This window comes from Cyprinodon tularosa, unplaced genomic scaffold (genome assembly GCF_016077235.1).
Source record: "Cyprinodon tularosa strain WSP-4 unplaced genomic scaffold, ASM1607723v1 ctg1300, whole genome shotgun sequence".
Classification (NCBI taxonomy): domain Eukaryota; kingdom Metazoa; phylum Chordata; class Actinopteri; order Cyprinodontiformes; family Cyprinodontidae; genus Cyprinodon; species Cyprinodon tularosa.
In genome coordinates, this window is record NW_024038116.1 from 95,818 (window position 1) to 117,102 (window position 21,285).

The following is a 21,285-nucleotide window of genomic DNA, read 5'->3' on the forward strand; positions in this document are numbered from 1 at the left end:
GTTTGCTTAAACTCTTTAGGAAACTGATCAAAAGTGCATTCATAATTGGAGGAGGAAAATCTTACCTTAGCCCAATCCAAGGCTCTGTCAGTGAGATGAGAAATAATATATGATATCTTAGATGAATCCTGGAGGAACATAATTGGAGCGTAATTGAATTGGATGATACATTGCATTTGAAATTTCTTGGGATCCCCATCGAAGCTGGGAAGATTAGCCAGTTGACACTCTGAATGAGGAGGACAAACAACCTGGTTAGCTTGCTGCGGGGCTAGCTCTCCGGCAGGGCCCGAAGCCTGGAGGGAAAAACGTACGGCCTCAGTTAGCTCAGTTACTCGGCGGTTTAACTCAGTCTGTTGATTTACTAGCTCAACCAGGGTGTTATCATGTCTAGACAGGGTGGTTTGTTACTGATTAATGGCTCTCTGAATGGCTTCTGCGGGGTCAGCTGTTTGACCAGAGTGTTCTGTCATGATCATCTAAGGCTCGGACCCACATGCAGTGAAGCCAAACAGAGAGACATGATATAAAAGTTCAACGGGTTTCATTGAAGGGTATATTGAGTTCGGTGCAGAGTTCCTCCAAACTTTGCCCAGCCAGAAACTGGAAGACGAAGGGAAGACAGACCGTTAGGTTCAGGCTAAGTGGGAAATTGGAGTTGTCAATCTTGAAGGAGAGGATTTGTTGCCACTCATGTCACTCAAGAGACACTTAGACTTCAGTCTGCGTGTTGGTCTTCTAGAGAATGTTTGATTCGGTGGAGGGCGGAACAGGGTTTACCCAGAACTCGGAGTCGAATGATATAGCCACTGGTTGCAACTCAGTTTTCCTGTGGTACTTGAACGGGTCGTGGTGAGGATGACTTCCTACTCAGAAGATCCAGTGTCTCAAACGTGGCTGATCCAAACCTCCTTTTGGAATCCCTCGTCAGTGTAGATCATTGATCCCATTGGAGAAGGGATCCAAAAAGTCAGTTTCAGGAATGGCTTCCTGCCGAAAGGCAAAGAACAAACAAGGTTTAGTCCAGGGAGAAACAAGTGCTCAGAAAACTCTATGTGATCTCAGTTGACTAAGGACATAAACTCAAATGCAAAAACTCAGACTAGACTAGAAATAAAAAAGGCGTTGGCTAGATACACCCACAACTGCAAAATCTCTGGCGTCGAAGGAGTGGCAACAGCAGCTTAACAACATCGGTGAGAGGCAATTTGCTTCGTGCGTAGAGGCAACCGGAGCAAGGCCCTCCTGGTGAGAAGGGATAAAAACAAAATGCTGCATCAAAATGAAAAACAAAAACAGGATCCAGACAGTTAAATAATATGGACAATAGCTTAAGTGGCAGATCAAGCTGCAACCCCGTTATGAGAAACTGCAATGCAAAACAGGCTCATTGCAGCACTAATGCAGGATAAATAGACCTGTCTTGCCAGATGATTTCACTCTTTTCTTTTATTAACAGATTGCAGAGTGGCACTTTAATTTTTTCATCTTTGAGTTGATACAAATTTTACACAGCGCATTTTATTTTCTTTATTTGAGCTTCTGTTTTTGATTAGATTTTTATTTAGATACTAACTGTTACTTCAAAAAATTGGAACATTTAAGATTTGAATATTCATTACATTGTGTTGGGCGATGGGACAGGCGGGGCTTGAAAATTCCCCCTTGTCAAAGTGGGAATGACAAAAAAGTTTGAGAACCACTGCCCTTTGCCCAAACCAAGGTCTGTCAGTGAATAAAATAATATATGATATCTTAGATGAATCCTGGAGGAACATAATTGGAGCGTGATTGAATTGGATGATACATTGCATTAGAAATCCACGAAATTTCTTGGGATCCCCATCGAAGCTGGGAAGATTAGCCAGTTGACACTCTGAATGAGGAGGACAAACAACCTGGTTAGCTTGCTGCGGGGCTAGCTCTCCGGCAGGGCCCGAAGCCTGGAGGGAAAAACGTACAGCCTCAGTTAGCTCAGTTACTCGGCGGTTTAACTCAGTCTGTTGATTTACTAGCTCAACCAGGGTGTTATCATGTCTAGACAGGGTGGTTTGTTACTGATTAATGGCTCTCTGAATGGCTTCTGTGGGGTCAGCTGTTTGACCAGAGTGTTCTGTCATGATTCTTTCTAAGGCTCAGACCCACATGCAATGAAGCCAAACAGAGAGACATTATATAAAAGTTCAACGGGTTTCATTGAAGGGTATTTTGAGTTCAGTGCAGAGTTCCTCCGAACTTTGCTCAGCCGGAAACCGGATTTGCTGCCACTCTTCTCCAGAGAAGAAGAGACACTTAGACTTCAATCTGTGTGTTGGTCTTATAGAGAATGTTTGATTCGGTGGAGGGCGGAACAGGGTTTACCCAGAACTCGGAGTGGAATGATATAGTCACTGGTTGCAACTCAGTTTTCCTGTGGTACTTGAACGGGTCGTGGTGAGGATGACTTCCTTACTCAGAGAGATCTCAGTGTGCTCAAAGGTGGCTGGATCCAAACCTCCTGTTTGGAATCCGTCGCTCAGTGTAAGACTCAGTTGATCCCACTTGGGAGAAGGCGGTCCAAAAAGTTCCAGTTTGCAGGAAGGCTTCCTGCCGAAAGGCAAAGAACAAACAAGGTTTAGTCTCAGGGAGAAACAAGTGCTCAGTAAAACTCTATGTGATCTCAGTTTGACTAGAGGACATAAACTCAAAATGCAAAAACTCAGACTAGACTCAGAAATAAAAAAGGCTTGGCTAGAGTACCCCAAACTGGCAAACACTCTGGCGTCGAAGTAGTGGCAACCAGCAGCTTAACAACAGTCCGGTGATGAGGCAATTGCTTGCAGGTGCGTGAGGAGGCGAACCGGAGCAAGGCGCCTCCTGGTGGTGGAAGGGAGAAACACAAAAGGCAAGACAAACAGACAAACACAAAAACTGGGATCCTGACAGCTTAAATAATATGGACAAATAGCTTTAATGGTAATCTACTTTCCGCTGGGTAATGTATCAACATAAAGTATGTTTTAGAGCAGCAAATTGCCTCAACTTTCATCCTTCCACCCATCCATTATTCCAACAGGGCCATGGTGGGGACGGTGCCATCTGCAGGAGTCTACAGTATGGGCAAAAGGCAGGATATACCCTGGAGAGGTTGTTAGTCTGTCACAGGGCAACACAGAGATATACAACATATCTGCATCTTTTCGTTTGGAATCCAAAAGGGGCAAAACAAATACAGGACATACATTTTCTTTGACTAGATTCCATAGGAGCTGATATATTTCCAGATGCATATAATTAATGTTGAAAACAACAGGAAACGGTCCTGAATCAGACTGCATTTGAACTCTTTTAAACTCACTGCATTTCTCAGTCTGAGAAAAATTTTTTGCATTGTTGACCAGCTGTTCTCTAGTTGTGTCTATATCTACAGAGTAATAGATGCCTTAAGGGTCACGGGGCCAAATGATGCATGTCTGACTTCACAGTAAATAAGTAGTGACTGTGTATGTGACATTTCCAAGAATAGAAATGCAGTTCCTCTCCGTTGTGCCTGCTTCTTTGTTATTATGACTCTCCAACTTTCCCTTTTCTTTTAGTATTTTTGTTTCCCAATAAACATTTGTCCCTACCATCTGTAAAAAGTCAGCGGACTAACAGCAATTATGGTAGTCTTTTCAAATACCAACTGAAAGAGGTGGGGTGAGCAAAATAACAGTGCGTAATGTTAAGAAGAGGTTTACCCAGACATTTTTCTCAAAATAAAAATCATTGTGAAGAATCAAAGCATTTCCAAGACTCTGCAGCCCATCACCTTTTCCCCATTATTCTTAAACTTGATCTAAGCAAACAGGTACCCTCTACAACTTCCCATCATACTCAAATATCCTCTTCAGTAATTTACAAAGTCTTTAGAAAGAAGAGATTCTTCTGGACTTCAATTTTTGCATTCAAGGAATCACTTCCCAATCCCATGGTCTGGCTCTGGCAGCTGCCAGTGAATGTCCATATTTATTTAGCAATTCAAAACCAAACTCTGGACTTGGTATGAAAGTGTTTCTCCATTGCTTAACTTCACTAGGGTTTGGGGTTTTTCTTGACTTTGCAAATTATGGATACATGGCTCTGGAGCATTTTAAAGAAGGACAAATAAAGGATGTCCTGAATGCGTATTAATATATAAAAATGGAGAGACTGACGGAGAGCTGCACCAAAAGTGTTTCCGTCTATGCTTCAATGGAGACTTTACTTAGGCAACTTTTATTGTCATTTTGTATACAGTGTATACGAAACAAAATTTCATTTAGTACAGAGAGAGAACAGCTTGATGAAGATTAAATAGATGAGGGACAAAGAGTGGGCTCTGATATTATAATTCAAGCCAATACTGGAGAGAGATGTAAAGGTAAGATACAACTTCCACCTGTATTTTATTTTTTTGTTCTTCCGTCCGGTATTTTTCCCAGTATCTCTTTCCATGAATAGTTAATGCACCTATTGACATCAGCTGTAGTCCATGCTGGTAGAGGATAAAACTGTTGTTACACATATCAACAAATGGTTTCGTAATTTTTGACATTTTCCATCCAAATGATGTGTCCTAGTTTTACTTACTTTTTATGGAGGAATGTTAGTCATTATGCAGAAATATGGTGCCTTTGGGTCAACTTCTTTTTTTTCATTTCACAGTGACAAAGGCTAATCTGATTTGTCTTGATTTGTGAAATATTACCTATAACCATAAAAGCTTTAAAAAATTTTGATAATGAATCACCTGCTGTCTTTTATAAATAAAGTGATAAGATTCCAGGGACAGGACAGTGTTTATATATCCACACTTCAGAGGATATGGGCTACAATACTGCGCAAATGTTTTTGACCACATTTCAGTTCTAATAATTTTACCCACAAAGTTCCATAAATAATTGGTATCAAGAACTTTTTCTTGGTTTTTTTGCACCACCATTGTCTGAATTGGTTTAATTTTTTTTTAAGTATGAAAATGTTTTCTACCTCTATGGCACTAAAGTTATTCAATTGTAAAATATATTTTTAGTACAGAAGTGTATTTGAAGATGAATTCAGACAAAGAGCAACCTAAAGACCTCTTATGATGAGCAGGAACAATGGACCAAGTGTTTCCTCGCCCGGACATGGGTCACCTGGGCCCCACTCTGGAGGTGATGCTAAACCTTCTTTAATTTCGACCATTAGGCACCTAAATTATAGCCAAAGCAAACATTTCATTGCATGCTGTTTATTTTTGTATAAATACCCTGGTGAAAAGGTATAGATCTTTAAATAATGCTATCTCATAGTTTTTGTTTCTATCTACTCAGATATGTCATTAAAACATTTTCTCTGTTTCCTTTGAATATTTCACCATTTTAGTTAACTTATTCTTGAAGTTTAGGTCCAGATTGCTATGGCATTATGAGGCAATTATATAGGTTCTCTGTGTTTTCTCTTATATATTAGCCCCCTATAAATTTAATTCTACTTTGTGTAATAATCTCAGAATGTTAGACCCATTCGAGACGAGACAGGCAGTGGGAAAGTTCAAAGCATTTATTTGAACAAACAGGAGCGCAGGGCTGCTTGTCAGCTCTGGGCAAATCTGTGATTCAAACTTCAGTCCGTTCACAGGCAAAAGAGCTGAATCCAAACGGGAGGTTAGTCCCCAGCTTGCATCGGGCGCCTCCCCCAGATCTCCTGGAGAGCAAGCGCAGCAGGCGCCAGCCGATGCTGAGCAGCAACATTGTCCAAAGGGGAAATCCAAAGCCAGAGTGATAATGTTGAACTAGATCTGCTATTTTTACAACTTTTGTGAGACACTTCTGTACAAAACGAAATTGCTGGAATATCAGATACAACAATTCCAGCAATCGTGGTATCTAGGCAAGAGCTGTCAGTCTGGTAAAGAATCTTGTTGTTATTCATAATTGTAAAGGTTGGCTGTTTTATGAATTGAAACACAAAGCTGTCTAAAACTAGACCAAAATCTTTTTGAGTGTTAGTCGACCAAACTGGATTTGACTAAAACTAAAACATATTGTAATGACTAAAACATGACTAAGACTAATAATAGTTTTGCAGTGCATCTCCTGATATACAGTAATACGTAATCACTTCCTGTTACAGTAATAAATTCCTTTGTAAAACAATACGTCGATTATTTAATTTTAAATATTGTATATATGTATCTGAGAGAAGAATGTATGCATTTGAGAGAGGTGTGTTTACAATTGAGAGTGGATATGAGTGCATGTGAGAGCAGAAAATATGGATGTAAGAGGAGAATTACGGATGTGAGTGGATCCATTCATTTTCTGTCACGCTTATCCCAAGCAGGGTTGCTGGTGCCTATCTCCAGCTGTTAATGGCAAGAGGCGAGGTACACCCTGAACAGGTCGCAAGTCCATTGCATAGCAACACAGAGACAAACAAACATTCATACACACACAACTAAAGAGAATTTAGAGAAGGCAATTAACCTAACAGTTATGTTTTTGTACTATGGGAGGAAGAGAAGACCCATGCATGCTAAGGAGAACATACACTCACCGGCCGCTTTATTAGGTACACCTGTCCAACTTCTTATAAACACTTAATTTCTAAGCAGCCAATCACATGGCGGCAACTCAGTGCATTTAGGCATGTAGAAATGATCAAGACAATCTCCCGCAGCTCAAACCGAGCATCAGTATGAGGAAGAAAGGTGATTTGAGTGACTTTGAACGTGGCATGATTGTTGGTGCCAGAAGGGCTGGTCTGAGTATTTCAGAAACTGCTGATCTACTGGGATTTTCACGCACAACCATCTCTAGGGTTTACAGAGAATGGTCCGAAAAAGAAAAAACATCCAGTGAGCGGCAGTTCTGTGGGCGGAAATGCCTTGTTGATGCCAGAGGTCAGAGGAGAATGGCCAGACTGGTTCGAGCTGATAGAAGGGCAACAGTGACTCAAATAACCACCCGTTACAACCAAGGTGGGCAGAAGAGCATCTCTGAACGCACAGTACATTGAACTTTGAGGCAGATGGGCTACAGCAGCAGAAGACCACACCGGGTGCCACTCCTTTCAGCTAAGAACAGTAAACTGAGGCTACAATTTGCACAAGCTCATCGAAATTGGACAATAGAAGATTGGAAAAACGTTGCCTGGTCTGATGAGTCTCGATTTCTGCTGCGACATTCAGATGGTAGGGTCAGAATTTGGCGTCTACAACATGAAAGCATGGATCCATCCTGCCTTGCATCAACGGTTCAGGCTGGTGGTGGTGGTGTCATGGTGTGGGGAATATTTTCTTGGCACTCTTTGGGCCCCTTGGTACCAATTGAGCATCGTTGCAACGCCACAGCCTACTTGAGTATTGTTGCTGACCATGTCCATCCCTTTATGACCACAATGTACCCAACTTCTGATGGCTACTTTCAGCAGGATAATGTGCCATGTCATAAAGCTGGAATCATATCAGACTGGTTTCTTGAACATGACAATGAGTTCACTGTACTCAAATGGCCTCCACAGTCACTAGATCTCAATCCAATAGAGCATCTTTGGGATGTAGTGGAACGGGAGATTCGCATCATGGATGTGCAGCCGACAAATCTGCGGCAACTGTGTGATGCCATCATGTCAATATGGACCAAACTCCCGGAGGAATGCTTCCAGCACCTTGTTGAATCTATGCCACGAAGAATTGAGGCAGTTCTGAAGGCAAAAGGGGGTCCAACCCGTTACTAGCATGGGGTACCTAATAAAGTGGCTGGTGAGTGTACAAACTCTATGCAGAAGGACCTCGTGCCAGGAATCAAACCTGTAACTTTTTGTAACTTGCAACAAAAACCTGTAACTTTTTGTTGCAAGGCAGCTGTGCTACCCTCTGCGCCACTGAGCAGCTCACCATGTGAGAGGAGAATATACATATAAGAGAAAATTAATCTCTATATGTACGAGTACAAATATATGTGGGGGAAGAGAATATCAGAATCAGAAGCAGACATACTTTAATAATCCAGAGGGAAATTACAGTATAGAATATATGTTTATATGTGGAAGGACATGGGTTTATGAAAGCAGAGTGTGTATGTGAGAAATACATTATATGTATGAAAGTGTGACATAATGATTCATGGCTTTTTCTGTCCCTCATATATTTCCTCCTCAATTTAAATGTGATTAATCTATCCCTGTTACAAGGATTTGTACCACAGCCTTTTATGGTAGCTTTACTTAACCTTTACTTAAGAAATCGTCTCTTCACCCAGATGACCTGATCAATTATGGACTTATATCTAATCTTCCCTTCTTATCTAAAATTCTTGAGAAACTAATTTCTACATAAGTGAACATTTACGACATAATGAACATTTTAAAGAGTTTCAATCAGGTTTTAGAGCCCATCATAGCACTGAAACAACTCTGGTGAAAGTCACTAATGATATTCTTATTACCTCAGCTAATGGACTTGTATCTGTACTTGTTCTGTTAGATGTTAGGTCTGCATTTGATATAGTCTATCACAATAATCGTTTAGAAAAACTACTTTCAAATTATGTTGGAATTAGGGGAAAATAACCGCTCTGTTTTAAATATCATTTGTTTGACATTTTAATTTGTTCATGTTAATGATAAACCTTCCTCAACTTCCAGGGTTACCTAGATGACTCTTCACTTTCTGCTTTCTAATGTAGACAAAAGCGAAGATGTAAAAAAGAATCTGATTAGTCTTTCACTTCATTTGAATGAGATTAAATTTATCTCAGCACCTTGGTGTTATAGGTGTTATTTTTGTTTATTTGTTATTTGAGTCCCTTATCAAACATGTCTAGATTTTCCTTTTTTCCACCTCCTGAATATTACAAAAATTAGAAATATCTTGTCCAGTGCTGAGAAACTAGGCCTTGCAATTGTTACTTCAATGCTGTACTATTATGATTCTTTATGGTCAGTAAGTCTATAAACACTTCAGTTAAAAGCCTTCAGCTGAACCAAAATGCTACAGCTGGAGGTCTAAGGAAAATTAAAACTTAAAACAGGTTTAAAACTTTCCTTGTTGATACAGCAGTAGCCATTTAGAATTCCCCAACTTTCCTTGATGGGCCCTTGACTGGTCCCCTACAATTCTCTTTTTAAACATCAATCTTTGTATTAAAATATTATTTCTGTCATGATTTATGGACATTGAGATCTACAGAGAAGTGTCATCCCCTGTTCTCAGCCTGTAATTCAGTGAAATGGTGGAGTCAGAGTTTTAAAAAAAGCACGCCCAGGAGAAGGGCCATTTTGAATGGCTTCTTCTTTAAAGCTTATAGCTAAAAACAGAGTGATTATTGTTTAGATGCTATACCTTTCTCATACCTTATTCAAAATGGTTAGGTTGTCCTTAGTTAATTTCTATATGTTGAACACCTAAGTTTATGTTCTTAACTGTCTGCCGTTGTCTCCTTTTGCCCCCAGTTGGACTTTGCAAAATGCCACTCACCAGAGGCTGCTTGTACTGGAGGTAATTGTACTCCTCGTGTTCCTCTTCATCCAGGACTGGGTTGCAGGGGCAGCAGTCTCAGCAGCAGGCCTCAGACTTCCCTCTCTACAGACACTTTCTTCATCTCCACTCTGGGAAGCCTGAGGCATTCCTAAGCCAGCTAACATAGTAGCTCCAGCGTGTCCTGGGTCATCCCCTGGACCTCCTCCTGGTGGGCATACCTGGAACACCTCCTCTGGGAGGTTTTCAGGAGGCATCCGAAAAAGATGACTTCTTTCAATCTAGCAGAGAAGCAACTTTGGTCATAGTAACTCCAAAAATTACCAAGCTCTTTACTCACTCTTTAAGGGAGTTCTTAGCCACCCTGTTCGAGAAAGCTAATTTTAGCCGCTTGTATTCAGGATCTTTTTTTTTTTGGTCATGATCCAGATTTCATGATCATATGTTAGGGTAGGAACATAGACCAACTGGTAAATTGAGAGCTCTGCTTTATTGTTCAGCTCTCTGTTTACCACAACAGACCAGTGCAGCATTTGCACTAAAACAGCATCCACACAAATCCATATATCAAACTCCCGCTCCATTCTCCCCTCACTGGTAAACAGGACCACAAGATACTTCAACTCCTCCACTTGAGGAAGGAACTCTCTTCCAACCTGCAGGGGACAAGCTGTCAAGAACAATTACCTTGAACTTGGAGGAGCTGATTCTCATCCTGGCCACTTCACACTTAGCAGTGCACCACCCCAGTGCGTGTTGTTGGTATTGGCAGGAGGGAGCCAGCAAAACCATATCAGGAAAGAGATCTGCTGGTCCCCAAACCAGACCCCACCTGGGTCTTGGCTGTGCCTAGAAATCATTTCCAAAGAGGTTATGAACAGGGACAGAGGGCCGCCCTGTCGGAGTCCAACATGCACTGCAAACAAAACTAACTTAATGTGGAAAAAAACTCCTGTTTCGCTTTTATAGAGACTTTATGGCCCTTAGTAAAGGTCGCCATATTTCCGAGGCGCCCCCCACAGGAAACACGTGGGACATGGTTGAAAACATATAGACCTATTTGTGAAAGAATCCTCAAAAACCCTGCAGTGAATATAGAAGTTCCACGGCCAGGAGGAAAACAGCACTGCTCCTCCTGAACACAAGTTATAGGATAAGAAGTGTGATCCTTATTAGAATACACCATCCCATCCCCTTCCTTATGCAGGGGAACTACCAGCCTGGTATGCTAAGCCAGGGGCACTGTCCCAGACCTCCATGTGATATTGCAGAGGCGTGTCCGCCAAGACAGCCCTACAACATTGAGAACTCTCAGGCCAGATCTCATCCTCCTCGGAAGCCTTCTCACCTGGGTTTATGAACAAATCCATCCCCAAGCACCCGAGCTCATCTTCCACCAGTATCACTTTGAGCCCAGCCAATACTCTTTCACCATGGCTTCTCCAAACTCCACCCAGGCCTAAGTTTTTGTCTTGGAAACCACCCGGGCAGTGACACGATTGGTCTCGTGATACATGCTTTCTACTTCAGGAGTCTAACAAGCCAGCGAGGCTTGATGAGACTTCAGCTTGACATCTTCCCTTACTGACGGTGTCCACCACCAGGTTCAGGGATGCCACCATGACAGGCCCCACAAATCTGACTGTTAGGGTTAAATGATAATATCCCCTTATTGTCCTAGAAATTAAGCAACCCAAACACAGTTACTTTTCTGCAGAAGCGGAGAGTGGACCCAGATGAAGAATTATACTCCCTTAATGTCCCTGGTCAACTTTGGTGGGACCTCTCTGTCTCCTGCCTTTATTATCAGACTTCAAAACAGAAACAGACATATATAAATAAGCAGGGCACGAATAAAACAAGTTTGAGAAATTGTTTAGGATTGAGCATTGGGGCTTCAAGTCTTTTTCTTTTTTTTGCTGATATTGAGTAAAGTTGGATAAAGAATGTATTCGCTGTAAACAGTTTGTTCTGTAAACATTTCAAGAGGCAACATTCTAAAGTTGTGCAGTCTTTTCACTAATTTTAAAATGCTTATTCCTATTTTTTTTTCTCAGCACGCCATGTGGTGTTTGCAGCAGGTGGAGACTATTGCCAGTCCAAAGAGGAAATGTGTGCCTATGTGGTATCTCTTCCTGGATGATTGAAGCCATTGTTAGTTTCCTTAACACAGGTCAGGTCACGAGCTGGGCGCACCTATGGGAGCTGACAGGTGCACTGCATCAGTTCCAGCTGAAGGGGGCAATTTTGCTCTGCACTGACTTACTACTGAAAAGAATAAACAAAAGAAACAAATTTTGTTGTCCACCTGGGACAGGCTGCAGAGGAATATACATTCTTGCCAATTTCCTGAACTTTCAGGATCTCCCCTTTTTTTTGTAGCAACTACTGAACGAGAATACATTATGTGTTGAAAGAGAAAAACCAGGCTTTTCAAGAAAAAAAAAATATAATAACAATAATATAATTTATAATTTACTTCTTTAGAATTAAAAAACATCTAACTTGTATTCTTACACCTCCTAAGGCAGATTCATATTTATAGGAGACCAAATTAAGGCTGCCACTGAATAACTGCAATGAGCAGCAGCCAATTAATGACAAAGCTTTTAGCTTTTTTAATTCAGGGAGTCAAAGGTTATCAGGGTTGTTTCTCTCTAGTTTGAGGTTGATACCAAATGGATCTTGATGCGTCACATATGCTGTGAACATTATATTTTCTGTCAAGAATTTGAATATAATATATAATAATAGAAATATAATATAATTATATTTTTCTAAAATCAACCGTTTAACTCAATAGTTTTACTTATATTAGTTATCCAGCAGATGGCAGTGTCTGACCTTGTTTGACTATGCCATCCTACCTTTGATCCCAATAACATTCCTTCTGCTCCATTTACTTTCATTTAGAAATTATTGTGTTGGAACAGGCGCCAAGAGGAAAGTCGACAGAGCGAATCCAATAAAATGGCTTCTTCAGCTGATATTTCCAACCCAGGTCAGAGATCATTTACTGAAACTTTCTCTTTATCCCTTACGAATTATAATCTGATAAACTCTTATTTTAGTGGACAAATATGTTGAATTCAGAGAATTTGACTCTACTGTACTCGAGATTCAAAACAAAATGGCTCCCTCTGCTTTTCCAGATTTCCCTACAATAGTAGGTTTATTTGTGGAAACATTGCTAATAATTATTTTCATCATTGTTCTAATAGAAATGTATAGTTAAATTAGAAAGCATGTGCTGTAATGGGCTAAACAATGTAGATGCTTGTAAACGGTGTGAAAAATAAAGCCCTACTCTTCTTAACAGCCCTGAGTCAACCTGTGACAGAACTAAGGATTGTGCTGATAGGAGGAAGATTCGGTGACCTTTCCAGTGGTAAAAGCTCAGCTGGAAATATAATCCTTGGTGACAATGTTTTTGACACCAGCAGAAGGACAGCTGAAAGTGAAGTGGGACAGCAGGAAGTATTCGGCAGACGAGTAACAGTGGTTGATACTCCAGGCTGGTGTTGGATTTATTCAAGAGAAGAAACTCCCAAACTGGATCAAATAGAAATCCAGAGGAGCATCTATCTGTGTCCACCAGGACCTCATGTCTTTCTTCTTGTCATTCCGGTGGGTTTACATATATTTCATCTAGTCGAACAATCTCTAAAGGAGCACCTGGAACTTTTTAATACAGATGTTTTCAGTCACATTATCATGCTGTTCACTGCTGTTACTCCATGTAGTGATGAAACCATAGAATCAAAAATCAGAGAAAGCCAAGTTTTGCAGTGGATCCTTCAGCAATGTGGAAACAGAAGACATGTCCTCAACATCAGCAAAAGAGAAGATAGAGATCAAGTAGAGATGCTTTTAGAGAAAATTGAGGCAATAATTGAACAAAACATGGGCAGACACTGTTCTGTTGATGAATATCATGGAAATGCTCTGAGAGAGAGACTGAAAGATTTCGTTCAAAAAGCCTCAAAAAGGTTTGATGAAGTTCAGAAACAAAGAAGAAACCTGAGGCTACTGATTGAAGGTAATACATGTTTATTTTTATCAGGCTAAAGTGCTTATTTTTTCTGCAAACAAATCTGGGAGTTTGACATACGAAACACTTGATTTAATAATCAATTTTTGGAAATGTTTTTGCTAAAATGTAATTGTTCGTAAAATAACAAAGACATAGGAGCAATTTTTAAAAATCCAAAGGTTCACAAATTATATTCTATTATATGTAAATTATATTCTTATAAACACCAATAAACTAAGAACTGTTTTTGCTTTGATAAATGTTTGATGTTTTTCTCCACCTTATGCTAAATAGATAAATTATTGCCTTGTTTTTCTGATTTAGGTGGAAAAGGCCCTCCTAGCCATTTGAGAATATTGATGATTGGTGAATCCTTTGCCGGCAAGAGCTCAACAGGAAACACTATTCTAGGAAAAAATGCATTTGGTGTTAATGAAAGAGTTGGAAGATTGACAACACGCAGTGAAATAAGGCACAATTTGGTTGAAAAACAGGTCCTCAGAGTGGTTGATTCTCCTGGATGGCTTGACATCCACACCCTTCAGGACACAAGTGAAATAGACAAACTAGAAATAGAGAACAGTGTGAATCTGTGTTTTCCAGGACCACATGCTGTGCTGCTGCTTATTCCTCCAATAATCAACTTTGATTCATCATATCTGAGATCTGTGCAGGAACACATGGGGCTGTTTAGAGAAGAAATCTGGAGACACACACTTGTCCTGTTTACTGTTGGCGACTGGTTAGGAGTGAAGACTATGGAGCAGTATATAGAGAGTGATGAAGGTCTGCAGTGGTTGGTGAACAAGTGTGGGAATCGGTATCATGTGCTGAACAACAAGGACCATAGTGATAAGATGCAGGTAAAGGAGCTCATTGAGAAGATTGAAGAGATGTGGGCAGGAAATGAAACTCCTCATTACGAAGTGGACCTGCACCAGGCATCACAGATAGATGCCAAAATTAAGGCTGGAGACAAAAAAGCCAAACAGTTGATGAGGATTAATGATACACAGTCAAGAATTCTGAAAGAGATTTATGAAAGTAAGCAGGTTTTATAAAGGTTTATGATACAACCATGTAAAATGAATGTTTCAGAATCAAAAACAATTCGGCTCTTTTGTGTGTTTTCCAGCTGAGAGAGATCCACTGACTGACATCAGGATTGTTCTGGTTGGACAGAAATGTTCAGGAAAGAGTAATGCAGGAAATCTGATCCTTTTCAAGGAGGAATTCAATAGAACCTCTGTGAGAACTTGGTTGGAAAAGGTGAACTGTCATGCTGATTAAGAAAAAAAAAAAAACATTTCATACATTCTAACATCCAGAATTGATATTCACCTGAGTTCAGCACGTCCAACATGTATTTCCTGTTTTTTTTTTGTTGTTGTTTTTTTTTTTTTTCAGAACTATGAAGATCAGAGAACATATGCAGCATGTGTGAAACATGAAGGAGACTTTCATGGAGTAAATGTCTCAGTGGTTGAAACACCAGGCTGGTTCGCTGACCCTGCACCACCTGACTGGATTAAGGAGGAAGTTCTCCGCAGTGTCTCCATGTGTTCTCCTGGACCTCATGTTTTTCTCTTGGTTGTTCCAGTCTCCAGAGCTTTCACCCAGAAAGATCTCATAGCTCTGGTGGAGGTCCTAAAGCCATTAACAGAGAGAGTTTGGAGACACTGCATGGTGCTGTTTACCTGGGGCAATTGGCTCAATGGCCTCCCTGTAGAGCGCTACATTGCCAGTGAGGGCAAAGAGCTCCAGGAGCTTCTGGAGAAGTGTGGGAACAGATTCCACATACTCAAAAGTTTTTATTTTGATCCCATTCAAGTCAAAGAACTGTTCGAAAAAATCATCAGTATGGTAAAACAAAACAAAGGATGCTTCACAACTGAAGTAAAAAGGAGGACATTTCAGTTTCTACCTTGGCAAGCAAAACAACGCATGTTGACAGAAGAGGAGTGGAACAGACGGGAGCAGGACCTGATTCACAAAATGACAAAAGCTTTAGCAAAGGAACCAGAGGAACAAACAGAGCCATCTATGGAGATGGCAGAAAGCAAGGATGGAAGAGCTATTCCAGACAGTAGGTTTGAAATGATGAAGCATTAATCTCTGAGTTTCTACAAATTCTAGACTAAATCCATGTTTGTTTGTTTTTAGAATAACAGTTTATTTTGTTCTGTTTCAGTGAGTGGAGATGATGCCTTAGAATCTGGGAGCTTTTCAGAGATTAATCATCTAAAAAGTTATAACATTGTTGCTGACTGGCTATCACACACACTGAGACAGTCTGAGACCAGCTCTGGGATTGGCAGCATGTCTTCCTCAGTCAGTTATATGGATAAATCTAATGAAGATCTTCAATAGATAAAATTTCTGCAAAGATGAGTTAATTCTCACTAGAGAATAAAGACAATCCTCTAAACATGTTCTCCAATCCTTCAACGATACACAGGAACTTTCAGAAGCTGCAGTAGAAAAAAAGGATGGAAGCTAGAGTACCACAAAGGATGCATTATAAAGATATATTCGCTTGGTGGTACACAACACCCGTGTTGATACAAACACCTGCCCTTGTTCTCACTAAGACCAAGAAAGTAGAGCACATCACCCCAGTTTTAAAGTCTTTACACTGGCTCTCTGTATCTCAGAGAATAGACTTTAAAATACTTCTGTTAGTCTATAAATCTGTGAATGGCTTAGCACCTAAATACATCACAGACTTGCTATCAGTGTATCAACCCTCCAGACCACTCAGGTCTTCTGGCTCCAGCCTGCTCTGCATACCTAGAACCAGAACTAAACATGGAGAAGCAGCTTCCTATGCTCCACTTATCTGGAACAAACTTCCAAAAAACTGTAAAAGTACGGAAAGCCTGAGTTCCTTTAAATCAAGACTAAAAACACATTTGTTTAGGATTGCCTTTGACTGTTCTAGTTAAACAGTTCAACTAAAACATATTTTCTTTAGTCGAACTGTTTTTAATATTCCTTTTTGTTTCTGTTTCTGTTTTTTTTATTATTATTATTTTTTCTTTAATTTCCTACTTGCTTTGATTCTGTTTTATTTTCCTGTATTTTAATAATGTAAAGCACTTTGCATTGTCTTTGTACTGAATTGTGCTATACAAATAAATTTGCCTTGCCTTACCTAAGGGCACATATTTAAAGTCCTGGTCTTGTAATTGAGGTTGCTTTCCCCTAAGGGCATTGACGCCTCAGAGCTTATTCCCTGTCATTTTTTCCTGGAACAATCACTTACCTAGTAACACTCAGATCTGTAAACGGTTTTACATGCTTGCAACAAAATTAGCAGCAGTAGTGAAGTTTGGAGATGCAATCCACTTCTTAAATCTATCTTTGTGTCCACTAATTTATCCATAAGATCTGCAATTTCACTTTTTCTCTCACTCCCAACTTTATGATCAGCTGCATATTTAGCATGCCTTCCCTGGAAATGCCTCTCAAAACGACTGTTATTTTTTTGACAACCTCTTAAAAAGCGAAAATGCAGGCAATCCTGCAATGATAATGAAAGCAATTGTTCTTTGAATCCTCTGTTCTCATCAACTAACTTCCATTTTTCCCTTTGGAATCCATGGTCCGAGACACCCCGTCGCTTTCTTTGTCTGGCGCCGCGTCGCGCTGAAATGTGTGTTGCAGGCTATAACCACTGATCTCTATGGCTATGACGCAAAGTGTTGTTGAAAGAAATGTTTATATTTAATGTTTAATTTTTTTTATTGTACAAACTAACAGAATTTAAAACCAGCCTATTTAAGGTGTCCTCCTATAGATACTGTTATGTGTTTAAGTAATGAGCAATACTTAAATAGTTGGAGTGTATTAGATCATATGTATATTTAAAAAAATAAATTTCAAAGTTGGATTAAGAACCTCTGGTCAACTTTCACTATATAGAAAAATATTAAAATTGTGAAAGTTTCAAACATAACAGGAACTAAGAAAAGCAACATGAAGGACTAAAAAAAAAATTCCACATAGATTATCACTTCATCTTTTTTCATCTAAAGTTCAATCAGCAACTTCCTGTGAATTTTAGTAAATGAGGTCAAGCAAAACCACTTCAGCTATTTTTCTGCTTGTTGCACAATTGCTTTGGCCTATTTAGTTAACTTCATAATCATAAACAGCATCCTGTTGTCATTGACAGAACTTTGCAACATTGCAAGTTTTTCCGTTGACCGTCAGAAAAACACCTGCTTTACACCCTTTATAGATTCATTCGTCATGAGTCAATTGCTATTTATATTCTAGCTTTGCATTATTATATGGACACATATGTCAAAAAACTAATGAGCATGTTTGCTGTTTTTCTTTTACCTTTATGGATCAATTATTTCAAAAAGTTTTTTTTCAAAGATTTTGTGTATGTACTTAGTTTTCTAACATTTGTCTTGTCTCAAGACTTGGTTTTATCCGTGGAGTGAAGATTTGTTCATGAGGTTTAATTAAAATTATTTTGGAGCATATAAATGCATATTTAACAGGAGTGTATTCTTTTGCCATGACTGCATTTGAAACTACATTTTCATTATTCTTTGTTGTTATCCCTGAAATCACCTTCAAATGTGGAAAAAAAGTCCCCAGTCCACCAACTCCAAATAGTTCATTATAAAAGAAATTCATATTATTGTTGGTCAAAAAATACTTTTTATTAGTTGTTAAAGGGACAAATATTAAATAAAATGAACTGCATTTGAAATTGATACCCTTTTAAACAATTTATTTAAGTTTATGGTACAGCCCATAAGAGAACACGATGCAGAAAGCTCCTGCAATAGGGTTCACCACTATTGTTCTTTGAACAATGTGGAATAGCATAAAAGATCAGCTTTGAAGTACACCTCCACGAAGCCTTATCAACATCCAGAGCTCATCTTTAAAAGTCTTTAAATCCACGACTCAGCCTGCTACTCAGCCAAGCACAAAGCAGTGGTTGCTGATTTTGATGACCCCAATTCAACCCACCTCCATCCCCTTCTCCACCATTGTAGCTAAGCTAAATCTGGCTTTTCCATGGTGCTTCTTCAGTCTCTTCCCTCCCGGACTTTTACTGTATTCCCCGTCACATCTCAACCAGTCCAACAGAATACTGCCATGTTGAGCTTGGTTCTGCCAGATGTTTCTTCCCAAAGGGGAGTTTTTCCTTTCTACTGTTGCTTCATGCTTGCTCATCATGGACAGGTTTATGCAAACCTGTGTTTATCAAGCTGGACATCTATCTTCTTCGATATGCTGTGCTTCCCCCCGAAGCACAGGGCGACCAATGTCCAGGTTACCGTCACCAGTTCGGGTTTGGTCGCTCCGTCCACCGCTGGCTCCCTGCCCCCGTCCGCCGGGGTTCCTGAACCAGCCCCGGAATCGACCAAAATCCTGGACAATTTTGAAATTCCCCTCTGATTTTTTTTTAGGTATGAAAAGAAGGACATGTCCAGGATGTCTGGTCACCCTACAATATAGATCAACAATTTGGTGTTTCAGTAAGTGAGGGCTTGTTGCTATGATGCGCCTTTGCTCAGCAGCTTCACTTGTTTTAAACCAACCAATCAGCACACAGCTCATCTAAATAATTATTAGCATACCATAAAAGAAACAAAAACCTGTCGTTTCATTCTAGGGCTTTTAACCAGGCTTGCATTAGGCCTTATAGAACAGCAAATATGCCATTTTCAGCCAAACCAATGTTACACACTCTATTCAGAGACCTTAAGGACCAGCACCAAATACCCTATAGAATCATTCTATGACCCCTTTAATAAAATTCTTCTTATTGTCTTTTTCTTTTTGTGTGAGTTTTTCAGATTAAAATACATTATACAGTAATTAAGAAAAACTGTTTAAGAATAAAAAATAGCTTAAATTAGAAACTGAAAGCTGTTTACTTTGACTAATGTTCATTATGATATTCTAACCTAATCGTGACAAAAAATAGAACTTAGGAAGAGGTCAAACAGGTTTTCACAGCACTGTATCTTTCTTGGCTATCCCCACTTCAAACAAGTACTCTCTTAATTCCCTTATTTTTCTCTACAGCCTAAGTAAATAAATATATAGATAAATTCATTTATGTTTTACCTTGATGCTTTATCCCTGTTTGTGTTTATTAGCAATGCAATTTTTTTTCCCCCTAATGTTTGATATGAGGCTTATGGGAGGATTGACTGGATTGTAGATTTGCTGTAGATCAGCTTATTCAGATGTTATCAGCTAGCCTTCAACCACACCAAGCTGTTGCTTCACCAATAGGACAGCATTGGAGGATGGTCAGGCTTTTAGAGTTTGTTTGTTCGTTGTTTGAGGTGTCAGAAGAAGCATGGTAATGGTTGTTCTGCTTATCACTACTCTTAGGCTAACTAAGTTGGCATAGAGTTGTGGTGTGTGCATGCTGCAAAAAATCACTTGCTCTGGCTATAGAGACGGTGCTCAAGAGGAAAGAAGTTCACATGGGTTCACATTATTTCTGAAAGTTCTTGTGCAAAACTTGTTAATACTATTCCATTTCATTGTCTTCTCTCCACTATTTCTATTTTAAGGTCTTGTTTTCATTCGATTTTCCAGCCTGGTTCTTGACTTTTTCTGTTTGGTTTGTATATTACCTGATGCTCGGCATGGAAATGTGGCCAAACTTTAATTCTTCAGAATCATTTAATTGACCTGCATGGCCACACTTAGCGCAACAGCACTGTAGCTGTGTTTGCATAGATTTTATATATTTTGATTTTTGCAGCGATTAATATTCGGTGTGAGACTGGTGTTATAATTCTTGACAGTCCTGATGTCTCTGTACATAAAACATGTGTTGTTATTGAAGAACTAATCAATAAACAAATTTTGTGCTTTGCCCATTCAGTTCCCTTTTTTGTGGCTTTACGAGCCCTGCTGTAGGCCATGTCAGTCATCTGATCAGCACGCTATGATCCAGACTTTTAGCACCACACTTTTCTGTTGTCTGGATATGAACATACATATGTTTTGTAGGACAGCAATAATCTTGAATAATCCAAATAATCCTGTTAGTCAACCAGTATATAAACATGTTTTGTTTCCATAGCTTGCAGGACACCACACTGAGGGAAACAAGACTGATGCCTTGTGATATCCTATCATTACATTGATATGTTTCGCATCACATCATATGCAAACATATCAATGTAACGTAACCATGGCAATCTTTTAAAATCTTGTGCAACTTACCATAACGCTCCTGTCACTAGAACTTTAGCCTACTTTTGAATATAAGAAATTTAAAGATAGCTGTTCCTTATTAAAATATATCTAAACTTCATTATCATTATCATATGTTTCACGTTAAAACCATACATTTCATAAATGGATTTTGGATATAGACCCAACACCAAATATGTTATGATATTTTAGATTTTATTCTCAGTGATAGAATTAGAGCCTAAAGAAGATGGATGAATAGAGAAGACAGGACAGGGATAAACCTGGGTTAGTTTATGATAACCTACACCAAGCTCTGGTCAGCTCAAAAAGCTCTGTTTAATCCATCATTTACAAATATAAAGAAATTGACAAAAAAAAAACATGGCCTTCCATCTAAAATGAATATTTAGGCACAAGAGACTTAATCTAAAGGGATGATAAAAGGCCCATGTTAACATGAGAAGAGCCTCAGAGATCCAGAGCTACAGTAAGATAGGAAAAGTTCACAGGAATTTTGGAATCCACAGTCAATAGTTGCCCAGATTGTGAAATTAAAAACAAGCGAAACAAATTAGATGTTTTCTCTGACAGTAGT

At 39.4% G+C, this 21,285-nt stretch overlaps 1 protein-coding gene and 1 pseudogene across 1 annotated transcript; both read left to right on the forward strand.

Annotated features, from left to right (window-relative positions):
- The first annotated feature begins 1,635 nt into the window (after window positions 1–1,635).
- On the forward strand, window positions 1,636–12,959 carry LOC119778214 (annotated as a pseudogene).
- On the forward strand, window positions 12,937–16,221 carry LOC119778216 (GTPase IMAP family member 8-like). Its single transcript, XM_038277365.1, has 6 exons — window positions 12,937–13,090; window positions 13,207–13,502; window positions 13,821–14,540; window positions 14,632–14,765; window positions 14,904–15,582; window positions 15,688–16,221. Exons 1-6 carry the CDS (start codon window positions 13,068–13,070, stop codon window positions 15,864–15,866), a joined length of 2,031 nt encoding a protein of 676 aa, XP_038133293.1. The 5' UTR covers window positions 12,937–13,067; the 3' UTR covers window positions 15,867–16,221.
- Window positions 16,222–21,285: the final 5,064 nt, after the last annotated feature.

Excerpts from the sequence above, each read along its gene's own strand:
- LOC119778216 (XM_038277365.1), top strand. The coding sequence starts at position 13,068 with ATGTCTTTCTTCTTGTCATTCCG. Across the intron at positions 13,091-13,206 it reads TCTTTCTTCTTGTCATTCCG|TGATGAAACCATAGAATCAA; the intron begins GTGGGTTTACAT and ends TACTCCATGTAG. Across the intron at positions 15,583-15,687 it reads TGGAAGAGCTATTCCAGACA|TGAGTGGAGATGATGCCTTA; the intron begins GTAGGTTTGAAA and ends GTTCTGTTTCAG.